Consider the following 15000-nt stretch of genomic DNA (forward strand, 5'->3'; position numbering starts at 1 on the left):
TCTTTCCAGATGTGCAAGCTGCCCATTCCACTGGCACTGATGTACTCGCATACCAATTAAAGATGCGGCTTTTTGAACTGAGTGCTGATAACAAGCCAGATGGTCCCTCTCCTCTTTAGTCTGGAGGACGTGGTGTCCATGGCTTTCAAAAATAAAATGTTATTTTGAATGTTCACAGAACAGTTTTTTACTTTGCCTCAGTACATTTTGACTGAGCTTTGGCCCAGGGAGGAGGGTGGTGTTTCTAAATCATGTTCACGCATATCTTCTACTTTACATGATGGCGATTTAACCTGCATTCCTGTATTTGGTAAATTTGACACTGTGTCCAAAAATGTTTTAAACTGGGGTTATATATGTGTATAATATACACTGTGTCTGTATGTGTATGTGTATGTGTGTGTATATATATATATATATATATATATATATATATATTTCTACAATGCATTCTCGATACTCGTGGGGGTTTCGTTCTATGACCCTATGTGTGTTTCAGGCTGGAGGATTTCTACAGTGTGTATGAGGTGATGGGGCTGAAGTGGAAGGTCAGTTTACACACAGTGACGTTTAAACGGTATCAGATGTTTTTAATAATTTTAGATGAAACACAACTCTGTGTGTGTGTGTGTGTGTGTGTGTGTGACAGGCTAGGCGTAGTGGTGAACACTGGTTTGATGATCTCCCTCACACCGCATTCCTTATTTTTAAGGGTATTGTATTAAAATCACACTGTGTGTGTGTGTGTGTGTGTGTGTGTGTGTGTGTGTGTGTGTGTGTGTGTGTGTGTGGAAATAACACACCTTGCTGTGTAGTAATAATTTTGATGTGATGATGGATTATGATGTGTTCAGGGATCAACCTGGCGGTGAAATCCAAAGTGTTTCAGTACGTCATGTGTGAGTTTCCCCACTGATCATTCTCTATACCGCACACAGTGTGTGTGTGTGTGTGTGTGTGTGTGTGTGTGTGTGTGGTTGTAATGTACATTTAAAGTATGAAGTTTATTTTCACATCGTGTGTGTGTGTGTGTGTGTGTGTGTGTGTGTGTGTGTGTGTGTGTGATGTATAGATATTGTTGTGGCTGTCAATGGAGTCTGGATTCTGGTGGAGACCAACATGTTAAGCAGTAAGTGTGTGTGTGTGTGTTACTTTCTGTTTGTGTCTATATCTCCCTCTCACTGTTTAATGTGTCAAATCAATATCTGTCTGTCTGTCTGTCTGTCTGTCTGTCTGTCTGTCTGTCTGTCTGTCTGTCTGTCTGTCTGCCCATTTATCTATTCACTCCATTCATGTCTGTCTGTATGTTGGTGTAATGTGTGCATCTTTTTTCTGACTCTGTGTGTGTGTGTGTGTGTGTGTCCAGGTGACTTTAACTGGTCCCGACTCGTACCATGGAGCTACATTGTGTTCCTCACGAGTACGTTGGAATTTTTAAATTTCTTTATTTATCTAAAATTTAGATTTTTCATTTACTGTCTCCCCCCCCCCCCCCCCCCCTCTCTCTCTCTCTCTCTCTCTCTCTCTCTCTCTCTCTCTCTCTCTCTCTCTCTCTCTCTCTCTCTCTCTCTCTCTCTCTCTGTAGTTTATGGTGTTGAGGTTCTGTTAAAAATCACAGGTCTCGGTCCATTGGCTTACTTCAGCTCTGGGTGGAACCTGTAAGACCACACACACACACACACACACACACACACACACACACACACACACACACACACACACACACACACACAGCGCTCATGTTATGTTGTGTCTTCCCACAGGTTCGACTTTTCCGTAACGGTGATTGCGTTTCTGGGTTTGATTGCTCTGGCCTTCCAAATGGAGCCGTTTTACTTCGTTGTGGTTTTGAGGCCACTGCAGCTGCTCCGGTGTGTGTGTGTGTGTGTGTGTTTGTTAATGTGTGCTAGTGAATTTAATATTAAAAAAAAAAACATTAATGAATGAATTGTACCATTTGACCATTTGGGGGGGTTCTTCAGGTTGTTTAAGATTAAGCAGCGTTTCCGTAACGTGTTGGACACCATGTTTGAGCTGTTTCCCCGCATGGCCAGGTGAGGGCGCTCCAACACTGCCATCATCAGTAATCTTCTACTATGCTCCTGTACAGCACTAATCTCTCTCTCTCTCTCTCTCTCTCTCTCTCTCTCTCTCTCTCTCTCTCTCTCTCTCTCTCTCTCTCTCTCTCTCTCTCTCTCTCTCTCTCTCTCTCTCTCTCTGCAGTCTTGGACTGACTCTCATCATCTTTTATTACTCGTTTGCGATTGTTGGGATGGAGTTCTTTGCTGAAGTCGTCTATCCCAACTGCTGCAAGTGAGATCCACACACACACACACACACACACACACACACACACAGATTGTGTAAATGAATAAATCCATGTTACCATGTTGTGTGGTTTTCAGCACCAGCACAGTTGCTGACTCGTATCGGCAAATCAACGTAACCGTTGGCAACCACACGGTGCTGCAGGAGGGCTACTACTATCTCAACAACTTCAACGACATCCTCAGTAGCTTTGGTTTGTGCTTTTTATTTACACACACACACACACACACACACACAGTCTAAGTTTTTTGTCTTTTGCTTGCAGTGACGCTGTTTGAGCTGACTGTCGTCAATAACTGGTATATCACTATGGTAAGTCACGCCCACTTCAGAATTGACAGGATAAGCCACACCTCTCTAAGCCTAATAGGTAGAAGCCACGCCTCCTTTATTAAGACTGACAGGTAGAGGCCATGCCTCCTGAATAAAGATTGACAGGTAGAGGTCACGCCTTCTTTATTACGATTGACTTGTAGAGGCCACACCTCCTGATCAGGTGTTGTGTTTGTGTTTCAGGAGGGTGTGACATCACAGACAAGTCACTGGAGTCGCCTTTACTTCATGACCTTCTACATCGTCACTATGGTGTGTGTGTGCGCGTGTGTGTGTTACATGTGTTGAATGTGTTTTTTATCTCATGACGGGTGTTTTGCAGGTTGTCATGACGATAATCGTCGCATTCATCCTTGACGCGTTCGTCTTCCGGATGAACTACAGTCGCAAAAACAGAGACCCACAGGATGACCTGGAAGGTAGTGTGTGTGTGTGTGTGTGTGTGTGTGTGTGTGTGTGTGTGTGTGTGCATGAGACTGCATTCACAAGAGCACCTAAAAAATTATGCGATGGTAGACGACATGCAACAAAACAAAGGCAATTCAATTTCTATACCTGTGTGTGTGTGTGTGTGTGTGTGTGTGTGTGTGTGTGTGTGTGTGTGTTAGATGAGAAAGGGATTGTGTTTGAAGCAGAAGTTTCTCGCACTGAAGCTTTACAGACGCTGGAATTTTACAAACACACATTTCCTGGGACAAACATCAGCTCGCTGCATGAAATGTGTGTATCCATGGACAGGAATGGGGTGAGCACACACACACACACACACACACACACACACACACTTTTTATGCATTACATTATTATTGGTTTCAGTGTGAGAAAACTAAACCCCACCCCTGTCCCTCACTCCAATTGGCTGCCACCAAACCCTTTGCATTTCATTTGCATAAAGCCACACCTCTCTCAAGGGCCCCACATTTCTTGCCCCGCCCACTTCCAAATAAATTTCTGTTGAGTTTCTGTTGCATGATGGGTAATTATTTTTTCCCCCTTAACTCTAGCACTCGAGTCTCGTGTTCCAGGGTCGAAGGTCACGTACCAAAAGTGACCTGAGCATAAAGATGTACCAGGAGGAGATACAGGTACGAGAATCATTAGCTGCTTGCTAGCTAGAAACTACAAGTCCAATCACGCTAAATCCAGCTAGTTAGTTCAGTGCTGTTGTATTACATATGATTATCTGAGAAACTAGCTAAGCTTCTAGCTGGCTAGCTTTGGTTTACGTAAGTGTGTCTTTGTTTAAAGGAATGGTATGAAGAATATTCCAGAACGAATGTACCTCAGCCTGACCATGCCCTCCACCCGGACCTCCACCCGGACCTCCACTCGGACATCGACAGCTTTGATGCTACACGCAGCATCAACTGACACACACACACACACACACACACACACACACACACACACACACACACACACACACACTCTATCATAAACTCTGTTCCAGGTTACTGAGGACCTTCTCAGACGTTCCTTCTCCTCCTAATAAAGGCCCAGTTCCAGGTCACCATAGCGACGACCCCTTCCTGTATTCTCCGCCCGCTTCCAGCTGCACCTAGCGTAACTTACTAGCCGCCTTATCTCTCTCCACATCCTTATCGTGACCAATCAGGGAAAAGACGGCCAGTCCGCTTCAACTCGGCTCCAGGAACCAGTTTAATCCGGTTCTTTTTTCTTTTTTTCAGGAAACACAAACGACAAATGTAACGGCTTTTATTTTACGGCTACACACAAGCACACACACTCACACAGCGTTAGCCGCTAGACAGATTTCTCGAATGTAATTAGCATATACTATATTAATGACAGATTTTTTTCCTCAATATTTTCTTCTAAATAACCCCTCCCCCACATGCTAACCCTGTAGCCTGCTTTAGCAATCCTGCTATGCAAACCGCTCTTCTTTGCTGTTTATGCGTGAATAGCCGCCGCTTTGGCCCAGACCTTCCAGTTCCTTAGCAATAATCTGGGCTAAATATATAAACAAATATATAAATTAATTATATAAATTAAATAAATAAAGCAAATTCTCCTCCTCCGTTTTCCAAAACCCTGCCACAATGCTAACTATGCTAACACTTAGCATGTTAAATGTCTGTCATGCTAGCAAGTTTTTTTTTTTCCTTTTCAGGTAAAGTGTCTATGTTCGTTTCTCACCTTATTTCAGTTTTGTTTATTTTTAATCAAAACACATTCTTAAAAAAAACCCCTGAAACAGCTATTATGCTAATGCTACCTTCACAGCTTGCTAGCAAATCTGCCTTGTGTGATTTTCCAAGGTAGCTAGCATGACACCTACGTAGTAGCTGTGTATCAAAGTAGCTGATTAGCAAGATAGATGGGTCTTACTGACTTTATGAATGTGTTGAGGTACTTAATAAGGGCGGAATAAAGGGGAAACATCGTAGCCTTATTATTATTATTAGCATTAGCATTTCTCTGTTTCCCTCAATTTTAGCGACGTTCCAGTTTTAAGGCTTGTTTTTAATGGGTTTTTTTTGTTTGTTTTGTTTTTCTAATCCGTCTATCTTTTCCAGCTAATTTATTTCTAAGATAGTTTTACTCTCTGAAGTCTGGAAATCGTCCCCACGTCTCCGTTGATCTCCAGTATTTTAGCTGTATTTTGTTTTATCATTTTATTTTAATAGACCAAGTTTACTCCATTTTAAGGACGTATGTCGTCTGGACTTAGTATTTGTGAATATTTGCTTCGCCAGTCGCGTCTTTAGAGCTTATATTTATGCTGCACAGCCAAAAGTATTTGGACACCCGACTATTCTATATGTGGTTCTTCAACCAGACGGTTCCCACAAAGTCAGAGGCAAGCAATTGTACAGGACGTCTAAAGACCGTGTAGCAGGAAACGTTCCTTCACTTGAACTAGGAGACCTAAATCTGTTCCAGCAGGACTGTGCACAAAGCCAACTCCAGGAAGATCTGGGTTATACATGGATTGGAAGATGTGAAAGATCTCTCAGAGATGTTGCAAATTTCCAAACCTATTGAACTTCTTCGGGTTCTCATCTAAAATACAACGGAATCTGATTTTACTAACACACATCCTTGTAGCTAAATGAATGTCCACAAAAATCGAATAGAAAACAGTGGAAGAGTGGAGCTCATTATAACAGAGAATGGAGACTTGGTGTGAAATGAGATGTTTAAAAAAAGGCACATAGGAATTGTATGGTCAGGTGTCCACATACTTTTGGCCTTATAGTGTCATCTGAGGTGTGAAGACGTGAAGATGTTTAGCTCGTTCCGAGTAAAACGTCAGCGTTGAGACGATGACCACAGATCCGTTTATTTACAAGTGACTTCTGTTCATAAGGACCTTTTCTATTCCTGTTCTTTTGTATAATAACGTATTGAATCTATTAAACGATTCGTTTCATTGAAGTCGTCATGGTGATCGTTTAATACTTTATAACCTTCAATCCACAGTAATGGTTTATAGTGTCTTTATTTTTTCAACATATTAAAATCTATTCTAATAATAACAGCTGGAGGCAGCGTTTTAGAGTTTAAGCACCTGAGTCATATGTTCACACCTGTTGTGTAATTAATTGGATTGGACAACATTTGGTGGAGGAGAAGCAATAATGACAGTTAAATATTTATAACATGTTATTGTTACTTTTCACCAGTAGGTGGTGCTGGAATGAAATTAGCTGCACAGCTTAAGGTCACGGTCTTGAAGATGCTGAGCAGGTATTTTATCAGGTTGTTGCTGAGGTGCAGTCTCAGGCCGTGTCCACACTAAATACTTTTTTGTTTGAAAATGAATATTTCTCTCTGTTTTGTTATTCCGTCCTACACCGAGACGGCTTTATACGCAATAAAAACTTTGCTTTTTGAAAACACTCTCCAAAGTGGATACATTTTAAAAATGGTGTTCAAGTGTGGACTGTGAAAACACAGGCTTTTGAAAGCGACGCTTTTTCAGGTCGAACCATCTTACGTTTTGCTCACGCTTCAGGAACTCGCCTCAGTTTGTTGCGATGCAGGGAATCCAGAGATTTTAGGCTCTTGTAGAAAATATGATAAAAAAATTGATTTCCATAAAGGTATGTCCAAATTTGTCCTGATGGTGGCACTGGAGCGTTTGCAACATTTGGTCATAATGTTCCGTAGACCCTCACCAGATGAATCGCTGTGCTAGATGATTCTCTGTGATGCCATAGAAGATACTGTAGAAGAAGAAGAAGTGAAAGAAAAGGTCAATTAACATGAGGGTAACTAAGCAACGATTCTTGGCAACTTTGGTTCTTTGTCATGTTCCTCAAACCACTTCCGGTCAGTGAGTGATTTCAGGGGGTGTTATCCTACTGAAAGAGAACATGGCCATTAGTGAACACTTGTGAAGATAGAGTGTAACTGCAGGAAGTCTGTAAGAACACCAAGACCCAAAATTTCCCGGGAGAACATCACCCAGAGCATCACACTGCTTCCACCTTCTCTCCTCCTGCATCCCGGTGCCATCTCCTAACAAGGTAAGCCATGCTCAAGCACCCGACCATCCACATGATCGAAAAGAAACCCTCCTTCACCAGACCAGACCACCTTCTTCCATTGTTTTATGGTCCAGTTCTGATGCTTCCATGTCCATTGGAGAAACTTGGATAATTGGAGCAGTGTTAAACATGGTTTAAACACTTTAAACATAGTCTGACCATCATCGAGTTCCTCAGGAGCTTTTCAGGCTTACCTTCACTCCTCATAAACATTTCTCAGTGAGCCTCGAACCTTGAACACATACTGTTTTATTCCTCACAAAACCTTCTTCTACTTTAGTTATATTTGACTCACACAGGGATGTTCAAGAGAAATACAGACCCATAACACTGATAAACATCCGTCTTCACTCAGAAGCTCTTCATGAAGATGGACGACATCTCAGAGGGAAGGAGCAGTGGGAATGAGAGCAAGCATTGCTGAGGGTCGAGATCTAGCTGTCGACTGAGAGCAGAATCTAAGAGTGTGTGGATGTGGTAGCTCAGTGGTTAAGATGTCAGACGTCTGATCGGAAGGTGGTGAGTTGTGAGATCTCAGAGAAAAGTTATCTTCTCCACTGATCAGCCATTAGGTTTAGGGTTAGATTTAGTTAGGTGGTTAATGCTGAAGTTGATGTTAGCATTGATAGTAAGGTGTCACTACAAAACACAAAACACGCACACACACACGCACACACCCCAAATGGCCATGTGCTGTTGCGCTGTACACAACATCTGTGGTGCTGAAGTGGTGCTGCTCCCGTCCACCAGCAGGTATATGAGGAGCATGTAGGGGTGTAACTGAAGGGGCTGCAGTGCAGAAAGTGAACTTTAAGATCGACCTGCATCCAAAAGTACAATTGAGCTGAAATGATGTGGGCTGCATTGTTCCACTCATCAGCTCAAGTGTGCTACAGTGTGTACTAGTGTATAAAAGTGTTACTGTATAAAAGTGTGTTACAGTGTTATACAATAGTGTAATAGTATGTCAGTGTGTTACAGGGTGTGTCAGTGTTACAAATATAGTTGGTGTAATACTGCCCTCTAGTGAAAATACACGAGATTGCAGTTTAGACGCTTTTCAATAATACAGAATAGGAAAATCTGGAAATATGATAGACACTGATACAGATTTGTACGATATTTTCCTGACCCTTGGAATAAATCAGTGCTGCTATGAAATCATTTTCTTCTAAATAAATCACCACACACTGCGATCTGACTTTACATGAGACCTGATTTATTTGTTTAAGAACAAGAGTAACGAGAGAAATGATCGATGTTTTCAAGGCTCCTACGTCTATTTCTGCATAAACAGTGAGAGAATCACACATCAATGTGAGATGTTTATGCCCAGATATGTTTTTCACAAACACAGGACAGACACCCTGCACGTAATTATGGTGCGTTCACTATATTTGTATGATTCTGAAGACTGCTGAAATATAAAGTAGTAGATTTTTTGTAACATTGATGGAAGGAGTCTCCAGTGTCAGAGGCAATGCTGTAAAGTTTACATTAGAAACGAAGCTCAACAGAAACACAATAATGCAGTAATAATATTTGGCGCCAAAGATTTGTTAAAATGGGAAGATGAGGAAGCCGCTAAAGGTGTTACGGAACAGAGCATCATCATAGAGGGCGTAGTTGGTCAGGAGACGGAGGTACACGACGTCTCCGACCTCCAGGTTGAGCACCAGAGCGCCAGACACGTGTCTGGCAGTTCCGTCTTTATCATACTCGCCCAAGTGCATGAGGTGCTCTGTGTTCTTGTACAAGTTTGCACCCATGTTGTGGTTGTTACTGTTGTAGGCAGCAGCTGTGAATCGGATGTAGTACACACCTTTAACCGGAGCTGTGAACACGCCTGCAATAAACACACACAGGATCATTTTAGCACTTTTGTGTAAAAGTGTTCGGTGTTACTGTGCAGGTGTGTGTTATGATGTACAGCACCTGTGTATGGGTTATAAGCTCCTCCGATGTTGCTGACCACTTTACTGTAGATCAGAGTGGTTTCAACATTAAAAGGTCCTTTCTGTCCTGGAGGTAAACCGGCGCTGAACGCCACCTTCGGCCGCTCTGCCAACACAACACACAACCATGAACACAACACAGGTCTCCTGATGACACATTGAGAGACTGAGGCGGGAGTCTAATGTAAGAGTTCGTTGTGAATGTGAATGTGAGGAAGCAGCTCCAGGGAATAGTGTTTACCAGCGTTTTGTTTCTTCACGCTTTCCAATTCCTTCTTCACGACCATCAGCTCGGCTGCCTGAGCTAGAGAATAAAGAAAAGTGTAATGTTTAGATGTTCCAGAAGTTAACTAGCAACTGATGGTTATGTAGAGTACAATTATCTAAAACCCAACACTACGGTTGTAGATTGTTCAACAAACTGAACCAGGTTTCGGATGTTGAAAAGCAGAATGGTCAGGTACATTAACTCTGAACGTGATGGAGTGAAGTGTGAAGGTCGCCTCACCTGTGTTCTCTTTCTCCATGTATTCCATCTTGACCTTGAGCTCGGATAACGCGGCCGCTTGCTGATACAGGAGCTCTCTGATCTGCTTCATCTCATAGCATACATCCTGAGAAGTTCCTTTCATTTCTGCTTCCTGCAGAAGGCTTGGCTCCGGCATCAGCAGAAACGTGATGAGAACATGGAACGCGATTCTCTCCATCTTCACTGCTGAGGGTTCTACATGACTCGCTTTAACACCAACGTTTTTATACAGCGGCTGCTTTAAATTGATGTGATGAAATCGTTCCTTTCCGCTGACCTCTGCTCAGTTTAATCGATAAATACAGACTTGTGAAATACGGGACTTGAACCTGTTGCTACATCACTAATCTGATAAACTGCAGTAAACTGATGTGATCTCAATGTTCAGCAACTTTTTAAGGCTAAAATCGTATTTAGACTTCTCACAGGACCCAGTGTGATACAGTTTAAACTCTTACACTTGTCTGTAATATGAAAGGGGTTGGGAATTCAGTGGAATGTAAATGTGGTCTACCAGATTTCACCTGTATGAAACTAAGTATCATGACTGCGTCAACTGGACCAGCTTTGGTGCTTACTTTTTAGTGAGATCAGTCAGGGGTTTGGTGACATCTGAATAAGGAAGCACAAACCCATAATTATAGGCAAGGAACCAGACTTCAAAGGAAACCTCATCCTCAACACCAAATGTCCATTCTTTACAGTTCATGTTGTTGAGGTGTGCTGTAATAATATCCAACCTGTGTTCCTGAGCCACTGTAGTAGACTGTTGAAATAAACTTCAGTCCAAATCCTTCCTTAAAGCTACCGTTTTGCTCACCAGGCATCCCTGCAGAATCGCTGCAGAAGGTTGTCAGTGGGGCCACAGTTGAGAGGTCACATACCTCTCATTCACTGCCTCCATCTACCAACAACAACCACAACGAGGGTGTTTGCTTATAGAAGAGCAACCATCACCTCATGAACTTGGGCAGGTACAATAAAAATGCCACTGTCTGACATGTTTTCATCAACAATCTCATCATCGATGCTCTTTAAGACGACGGCTTCCTCATTGTCCATCATAGAAACCGCATGTGTCTTGATGGTTTAGTCTGTACTGCAGTGACCTTCGTCATGGTTGTTACATTACAATGTTTTACATTGTGTGTGTGTTTAACAATGGTAGTGTGTGTTACAGTGTTATAGTGTTGTGTGATGTGTTACACTGTGAGATATGGAACACTGTGTTACACTAATCTGCAACATGTTACATTGTTGTTTGTTGTGTTTTAGTTACAATATTCTATGATGTGTTACAGAATGTTGCACATTGTGTGTTACAGTGTTATTTGATGGGTTACAGTGTTCTGTTGTGTGTTATTTTGTGTTACATGATAAAGTATGTAGTGTGTGTTACACTGTGTTACAATGGGTCTTTACAGAGCTAAATGGCTGTTACTGGTTTTCTCATGGTGTGTGTTCCACCACATTCTGATACACAACTTTATCAGAAAGGAAATGTACCGATTTACCAGCACGGAACCTGAACCCTAAATTCTAACACTCTTCTCTTGTTTGTCTTTTCCAAGTTCCTGTTCTGTAAGTTTATACTCCTGCTCAGGTGAAAATGGAGCTGCATGAAAAAACATTCTCTGAATGTTCAGAATGTGGAAATTATATACAAGAATGTTCTGAATGAGGAACCTTCATAGAAGGAAATCTATAGGGTGATTTCTGAATCTCTGCTATATAAAGGCTTTGGTGTAGAAGAAAGAAGAAGAGAACCTGAGAGATCTCAATGCTGAGGATGGAGAAAACTGTGTTCTATGCACTGGCTCTGATGCTGCTTCTGGCCCTGGTGATGAGCAGTCAGCAGGAATCGCATGGTCAGGAAAACTCTGAGGAGGAACACGATGATGTGAAGCAGCTTCAAAATATTGTGTATCAGCAGGTGGCTGCTTTAACCGAGATCAAGGTCAAGATGGAGAACATGGAGAAAGAGAACACAGGTGAGACAAACATCATGATTCCTTCCATCACACTCATCGATGTAGCAGTTTATCCTACACTTTACCAGCTGAATCTTAGGCCAGTCTGTAGGAACATAGTAAAAAAAGAAGATAAAAAGAACTTAGAAACCCCTGCTAGGTGCACCAACACTGTCTGTGTTTACTTTCACTCATCACTTGCTGGTTAACTTCTGAAAACATCTCATAAGTCTTACAATTTGCACTTCTTTATTCCCAAGCTCAGGCAGGAGAGCTGGTGGACGTGAAGAAGGAGCTGGAGAGCATGAAGAAACAAAACAATGGTAAACACACTCAAAACTCATCACAATATACCCTGAAGCTTCTTCCAAATTGAGTGTCATCAGGAGACCTGTGTTGTGTTCATGGTTGTGTGTTGTGTTGGCAGAGCGGCCGAAGGTGGCGTTCAGTGCCGGTTTACCTCCAGGACAGAAAGGACCTTTTAATGTTGAAACCACTCTGATCTACAGTAAAGTGGTCAGCAACATCGGAGGAGCTTATAACCCATACACAGGTGCTGTACATCATAACACACACCTGCACAGTAACACCGAACACTTTTACACAAAAGTGCTAAAATGATCCTGTGTGTGTTTATTGCAGGCGTGTTCACAGCTCCGGTTAAAGGCGTGTACTACATCCGATTCACAGCTGCTGCCTACAACACCAACAGCAACAACATGGGTGCAAACTTGTACAAGAACAGTGACCTGCTCCTGCACATAGGTGAGGCTCAAAGCGACGGCCTTCTCAGACACGTGTCCAGTGGCCTGGTGGTGGAGCTGCTCGCTGGAGACGTCATGTATCTGAAACTCTTTGCCAACTACGCCCTCTACGACGATAATGTGCTCCGCAACACCTTCAGCGGCTTCCTACTCTTCACCTCTTAACAAAACCACGATCTGCATTACAGATTAAATCTCCACCCAAACAAGTTTGAACGTGTCACGTTGGTGTGTGTAGGCCTCACTGTCATTACTCTTATGATTTCTCTGTTTTCTAGTTTTCTTTCTCACAAATAAACCCCATGTCATGTCAAGTTAGATCTCAGCATGTTGTGATTTATTCGTAATAAAATGTTCCTTCAGCAGCACAGACTCAATCTGAGGTTTAGGAAAATATATTTTGAGATGTAGTGATAAATCCCATTTTATTTGCAGACACTTTCTAAACTCGCTCTGATGTTCTCATCACTCAAACTCTATGCCGACGAGATGCCGCGTTGCAACACTTTCACAGGCTTCCTTACTGATCCACCATAGAAAACCAAACGCTGTGTGTCGCAATGAAATGAGACTCTACGTCTCTGGGTGTTACATAAGTGGGTGCAGTGTTTTACACTCTGTGTGTGTGTTCCATGGTGTGTTATTCAGTGTGTTCGTGTTACAGTGTTAACCATTGTGTAATTATACTGCTGTGTGCACTCATCGATGTAACTGTTCATCCTGCACTTTACCAGCTGAAATTCGCGGTGGTCTGTAGGAACGTTGTGTTTTACAAACTTCCTGATGAACTTAGAAGATAAAAAAGTAGCTAGAAATTAGATCAATACTGATTAGAAACCCCTTCTGGAACAGAAGGGACAACACAGGACAGTGCAGGACAACACAAGACAGTGCAAAAGACAACACAGGACAGTGCAGGACAACACAAGACAGTGCAAGACAACACAGGACAGTGCAGGACAACACAAGACAGTGCAAGACAACACAGGACAGTGCAAGACAACACAGGACAGTGCAGGACAACACAAGACAGTGCAGGACAACACAAGACAGTGCAGGACAACACAGGACAGTGCAAGACAACACAGGACAGTGCAGGACAACACAAGACAGTGGAAGACAACACAAGACAGTGCAGGACAACACAAGACAGTGCAAGACAACACAAGACAGTGCAAGACAACACAAGACAGTGCAGGACAACACAAGACAGTGCAAGACAACACAAGACAGTGCAGGACAACACAGGACAGTGCAGGACAACACAAGACAGTGCAAGACAACACAAGACAGTGCAAGACAACACAAGACAGCCGAGCTGCTGGCCCTGAAGAAGGAACTGGAGATCGTGAAGAAAGAAAGCACTGGTAAACACATGCACACACAACACACTATTCTCTAAAGCTTCTTCTGAACTGACTGTCATCATGGGATCTGTGTTGTGTTCATGTTTGTGTTGGCAGAGCGTCCGAAGGTGGCGTTCAGTGCCGGATTACCTTCAGGACAGAGAGGACCGTTTGCCTATGAAACCACTCTGATCTACACTAAAGTCGTCAGCAACATCGGAGGAGCTTATGATCCGCTCACAGGTTCCGAGATGAACACACACCTGCACATTGTAGCACCTAACACTCTACACAACTGTTACACAAAAGTGCTGAAATAAACCGTGTGTTTATTACAGGTGTGTTTAAAGCGCCGGTTAAAGGCGTGTACTACATCCGCTTTACGGGTGCCACCTACAACACCAACAGACACAACATGGACATTAAACTGTACAAAAACAGTGAGATGATCCTGCACTTGGGCGAGGGTTTTGAAGACGGCATGCTCAGACACGTGTCCAGCGGCCTGGTGCTCGAGCTGGAGGTCGGAGACCTTATGTACACCCGACTGTCCGCCAACTTTGCCCTCTACGACGATCATCTTCTCCTTCTCCATCTTCTCCTGTGAGCGAACACCTTCACCGGCTTCCTCCTCTACCCCTCTTAACAAAACCACGGTCTGTGGTACTGTTTCATGGGTTTCTTTGCATTGTTTAGATGTTTATTTTTCTTTGGTCTTTCCCATAAATAAATCAGATCTCATGTCGAGTCAGATCTCAGTGTGTCGTGATTTCTCATTAGAAGCTCACCTTTTCCACCCATATGAGGTTCTTTCTCAGACTGTTAGCACAAAAGTAGAGACACACAATTGTATTGGACGTCTTTGGATGCTGCAGAATGAAACTTTACTTGAACTAGGAGACCCAAAACCTGTTCCAGCATGACAACGTGCACAAAGCCAGCTCCATGAAGATCTGCGTGCCATGGGTTGGAAGTATGTGGAAGATCTCCTGCTATAGAGCTCCCTATTATACATGAATGAATGTGAGCGCTGACTGCACTCCAGACCTCCTCACCTTCTCACCTACACCAGTACCTGACTTTACCAACACCCTTGTTGATGAAGGACCACAGAATTTCCACAAAATCTAGTGGAACACCTTCCTAGAAGAGTGGAACTTATTATAACAGCAAATGAACACAATGTTCAAACGGTACATACCAATCGTGTGTCCACAAACTTTTGGCCAAACTGTACATTACTCCTGCTCATAAAAAT

The 15000-nt window shown here is 42.8% G+C and overlaps 4 protein-coding genes and 1 long non-coding RNA gene across 9 annotated transcripts in view; 3 read left to right on the forward strand and 2 right to left on the reverse strand.

Annotated features, from left to right (window-relative positions):
* tpcn1 (two pore segment channel 1) overlaps positions 1–6063 on the forward strand; it is a 14644-nt gene extending 8581 nt beyond the window's left edge. For all 5 annotated transcript variants that reach the window (XM_083530937.1, XM_083530933.1, XM_083530935.1 and 2 more), the window contains 16 exons: positions 500–548; positions 650–713; positions 855–899; positions 1073–1129; positions 1367–1420; positions 1586–1658; positions 1764–1871; positions 1983–2054; positions 2224–2313; positions 2406–2521; positions 2594–2640; positions 2845–2913; positions 2984–3080; positions 3270–3406; positions 3666–3746; positions 3910–6063. In XM_083530937.1, the coding sequence (XP_083387063.1) occupies positions 500–548; positions 650–713; positions 855–899; positions 1073–1129; positions 1367–1420; positions 1586–1658; positions 1764–1871; positions 1983–2054; positions 2224–2313; positions 2406–2521; positions 2594–2640; positions 2845–2913; positions 2984–3080; positions 3270–3406; positions 3666–3746; positions 3910–4032 (1282 nt within the window). In that variant the 3' untranslated portion in view covers positions 4033–6063. The remainder of the gene's footprint in view (positions 1–499; positions 549–649; positions 714–854; positions 900–1072; positions 1130–1366; positions 1421–1585; positions 1659–1763; positions 1872–1982; positions 2055–2223; positions 2314–2405; positions 2522–2593; positions 2641–2844; positions 2914–2983; positions 3081–3269; positions 3407–3665; positions 3747–3909) is intronic.
* The window catches only part of LOC310720448, a 104132-nt gene that overhangs the window by 87009 nt on the left and 2123 nt on the right, over positions 1–15000 (reverse strand). The window lies entirely within an intron of this gene.
* On the reverse strand, positions 8377–9923 carry LOC310720437 (complement C1q-like protein 4). The gene is made up of 4 exons (XM_083531007.1): positions 9642–9923; positions 9375–9437; positions 9114–9239; positions 8377–9024 (listed from the first exon to the last, which is right to left on the reverse strand). The coding sequence occupies exons 1-4, from the start codon at positions 9838–9840 to the stop codon at positions 8738–8740; spliced, it is 675 nt and encodes a 224-aa protein (XP_083387133.1). The 5' UTR covers positions 9841–9923; the 3' UTR covers positions 8377–8737.
* Positions 11415–12715, forward strand: LOC310720436 (complement C1q-like protein 2). The gene is made up of 4 exons (XM_083531006.1): positions 11415–11653; positions 11893–11955; positions 12060–12185; positions 12275–12715. The coding sequence occupies exons 1-4, from the start codon at positions 11443–11445 to the stop codon at positions 12559–12561; spliced, it is 687 nt and encodes a 228-aa protein (XP_083387132.1). The 5' UTR covers positions 11415–11442; the 3' UTR covers positions 12562–12715.
* Positions 12704–14349, forward strand: LOC310720653 (complement C1q-like protein 2; the record flags this gene model as incomplete). Its single annotated transcript, XM_083531433.1, has 4 exons — positions 12704–12710; positions 13635–13763; positions 13860–13985; positions 14081–14349. The coding sequence occupies 4 exons, from the start codon at positions 12704–12706 to the stop codon at positions 14347–14349; spliced, it is 531 nt and encodes a 176-aa protein (XP_083387559.1).

Source organism: Silurus aristotelis (genome assembly GCF_946808225.1).
Source record: "Silurus aristotelis genome assembly, chromosome: 26".
Lineage (NCBI taxonomy): Eukaryota > Metazoa > Chordata > Actinopteri > Siluriformes > Siluridae > Silurus > Silurus aristotelis.

What these genes read in the sequence shown, in the direction of transcription:
- LOC310720436 (XM_083531006.1), top strand. Translation starts at nt 11,443, where the DNA reads ATGCTGAGGATGGAGAAAACTGTGTTCTATGCACTGGCTCTGATGCTG. An exon ending in CATGAAGAAACAAAACAATG is followed by an intron (nt 11,956 to 12,059) that starts GTAAACACACTC and finishes TTGTGTTGGCAG; the next exon opens with AGCGGCCGAAGGTGGCGTTC. An exon ending in AGCTTATAACCCATACACAG is followed by an intron (nt 12,186 to 12,274) that starts GTGCTGTACATC and finishes TGTTTATTGCAG; the next exon opens with GCGTGTTCACAGCTCCGGTT.
- LOC310720437 (XM_083531007.1), bottom strand. Translation starts at nt 9,840, where the DNA reads ATGGAGAGAATCGCGTTCCATGTTCTCATCACGTTTCTGCTGATGCCG. An exon ending in CATGGAGAAAGAGAACACAG is followed by an intron (nt 9,438 to 9,641) that starts GTGAGGCGACCT and finishes TTTATTCTCTAG; the next exon opens with CTCAGGCAGCCGAGCTGATG. An exon ending in AGCTTATAACCCATACACAG is followed by an intron (nt 9,025 to 9,113) that starts GTGCTGTACATC and finishes TGTTTATTGCAG; the next exon opens with GCGTGTTCACAGCTCCGGTT.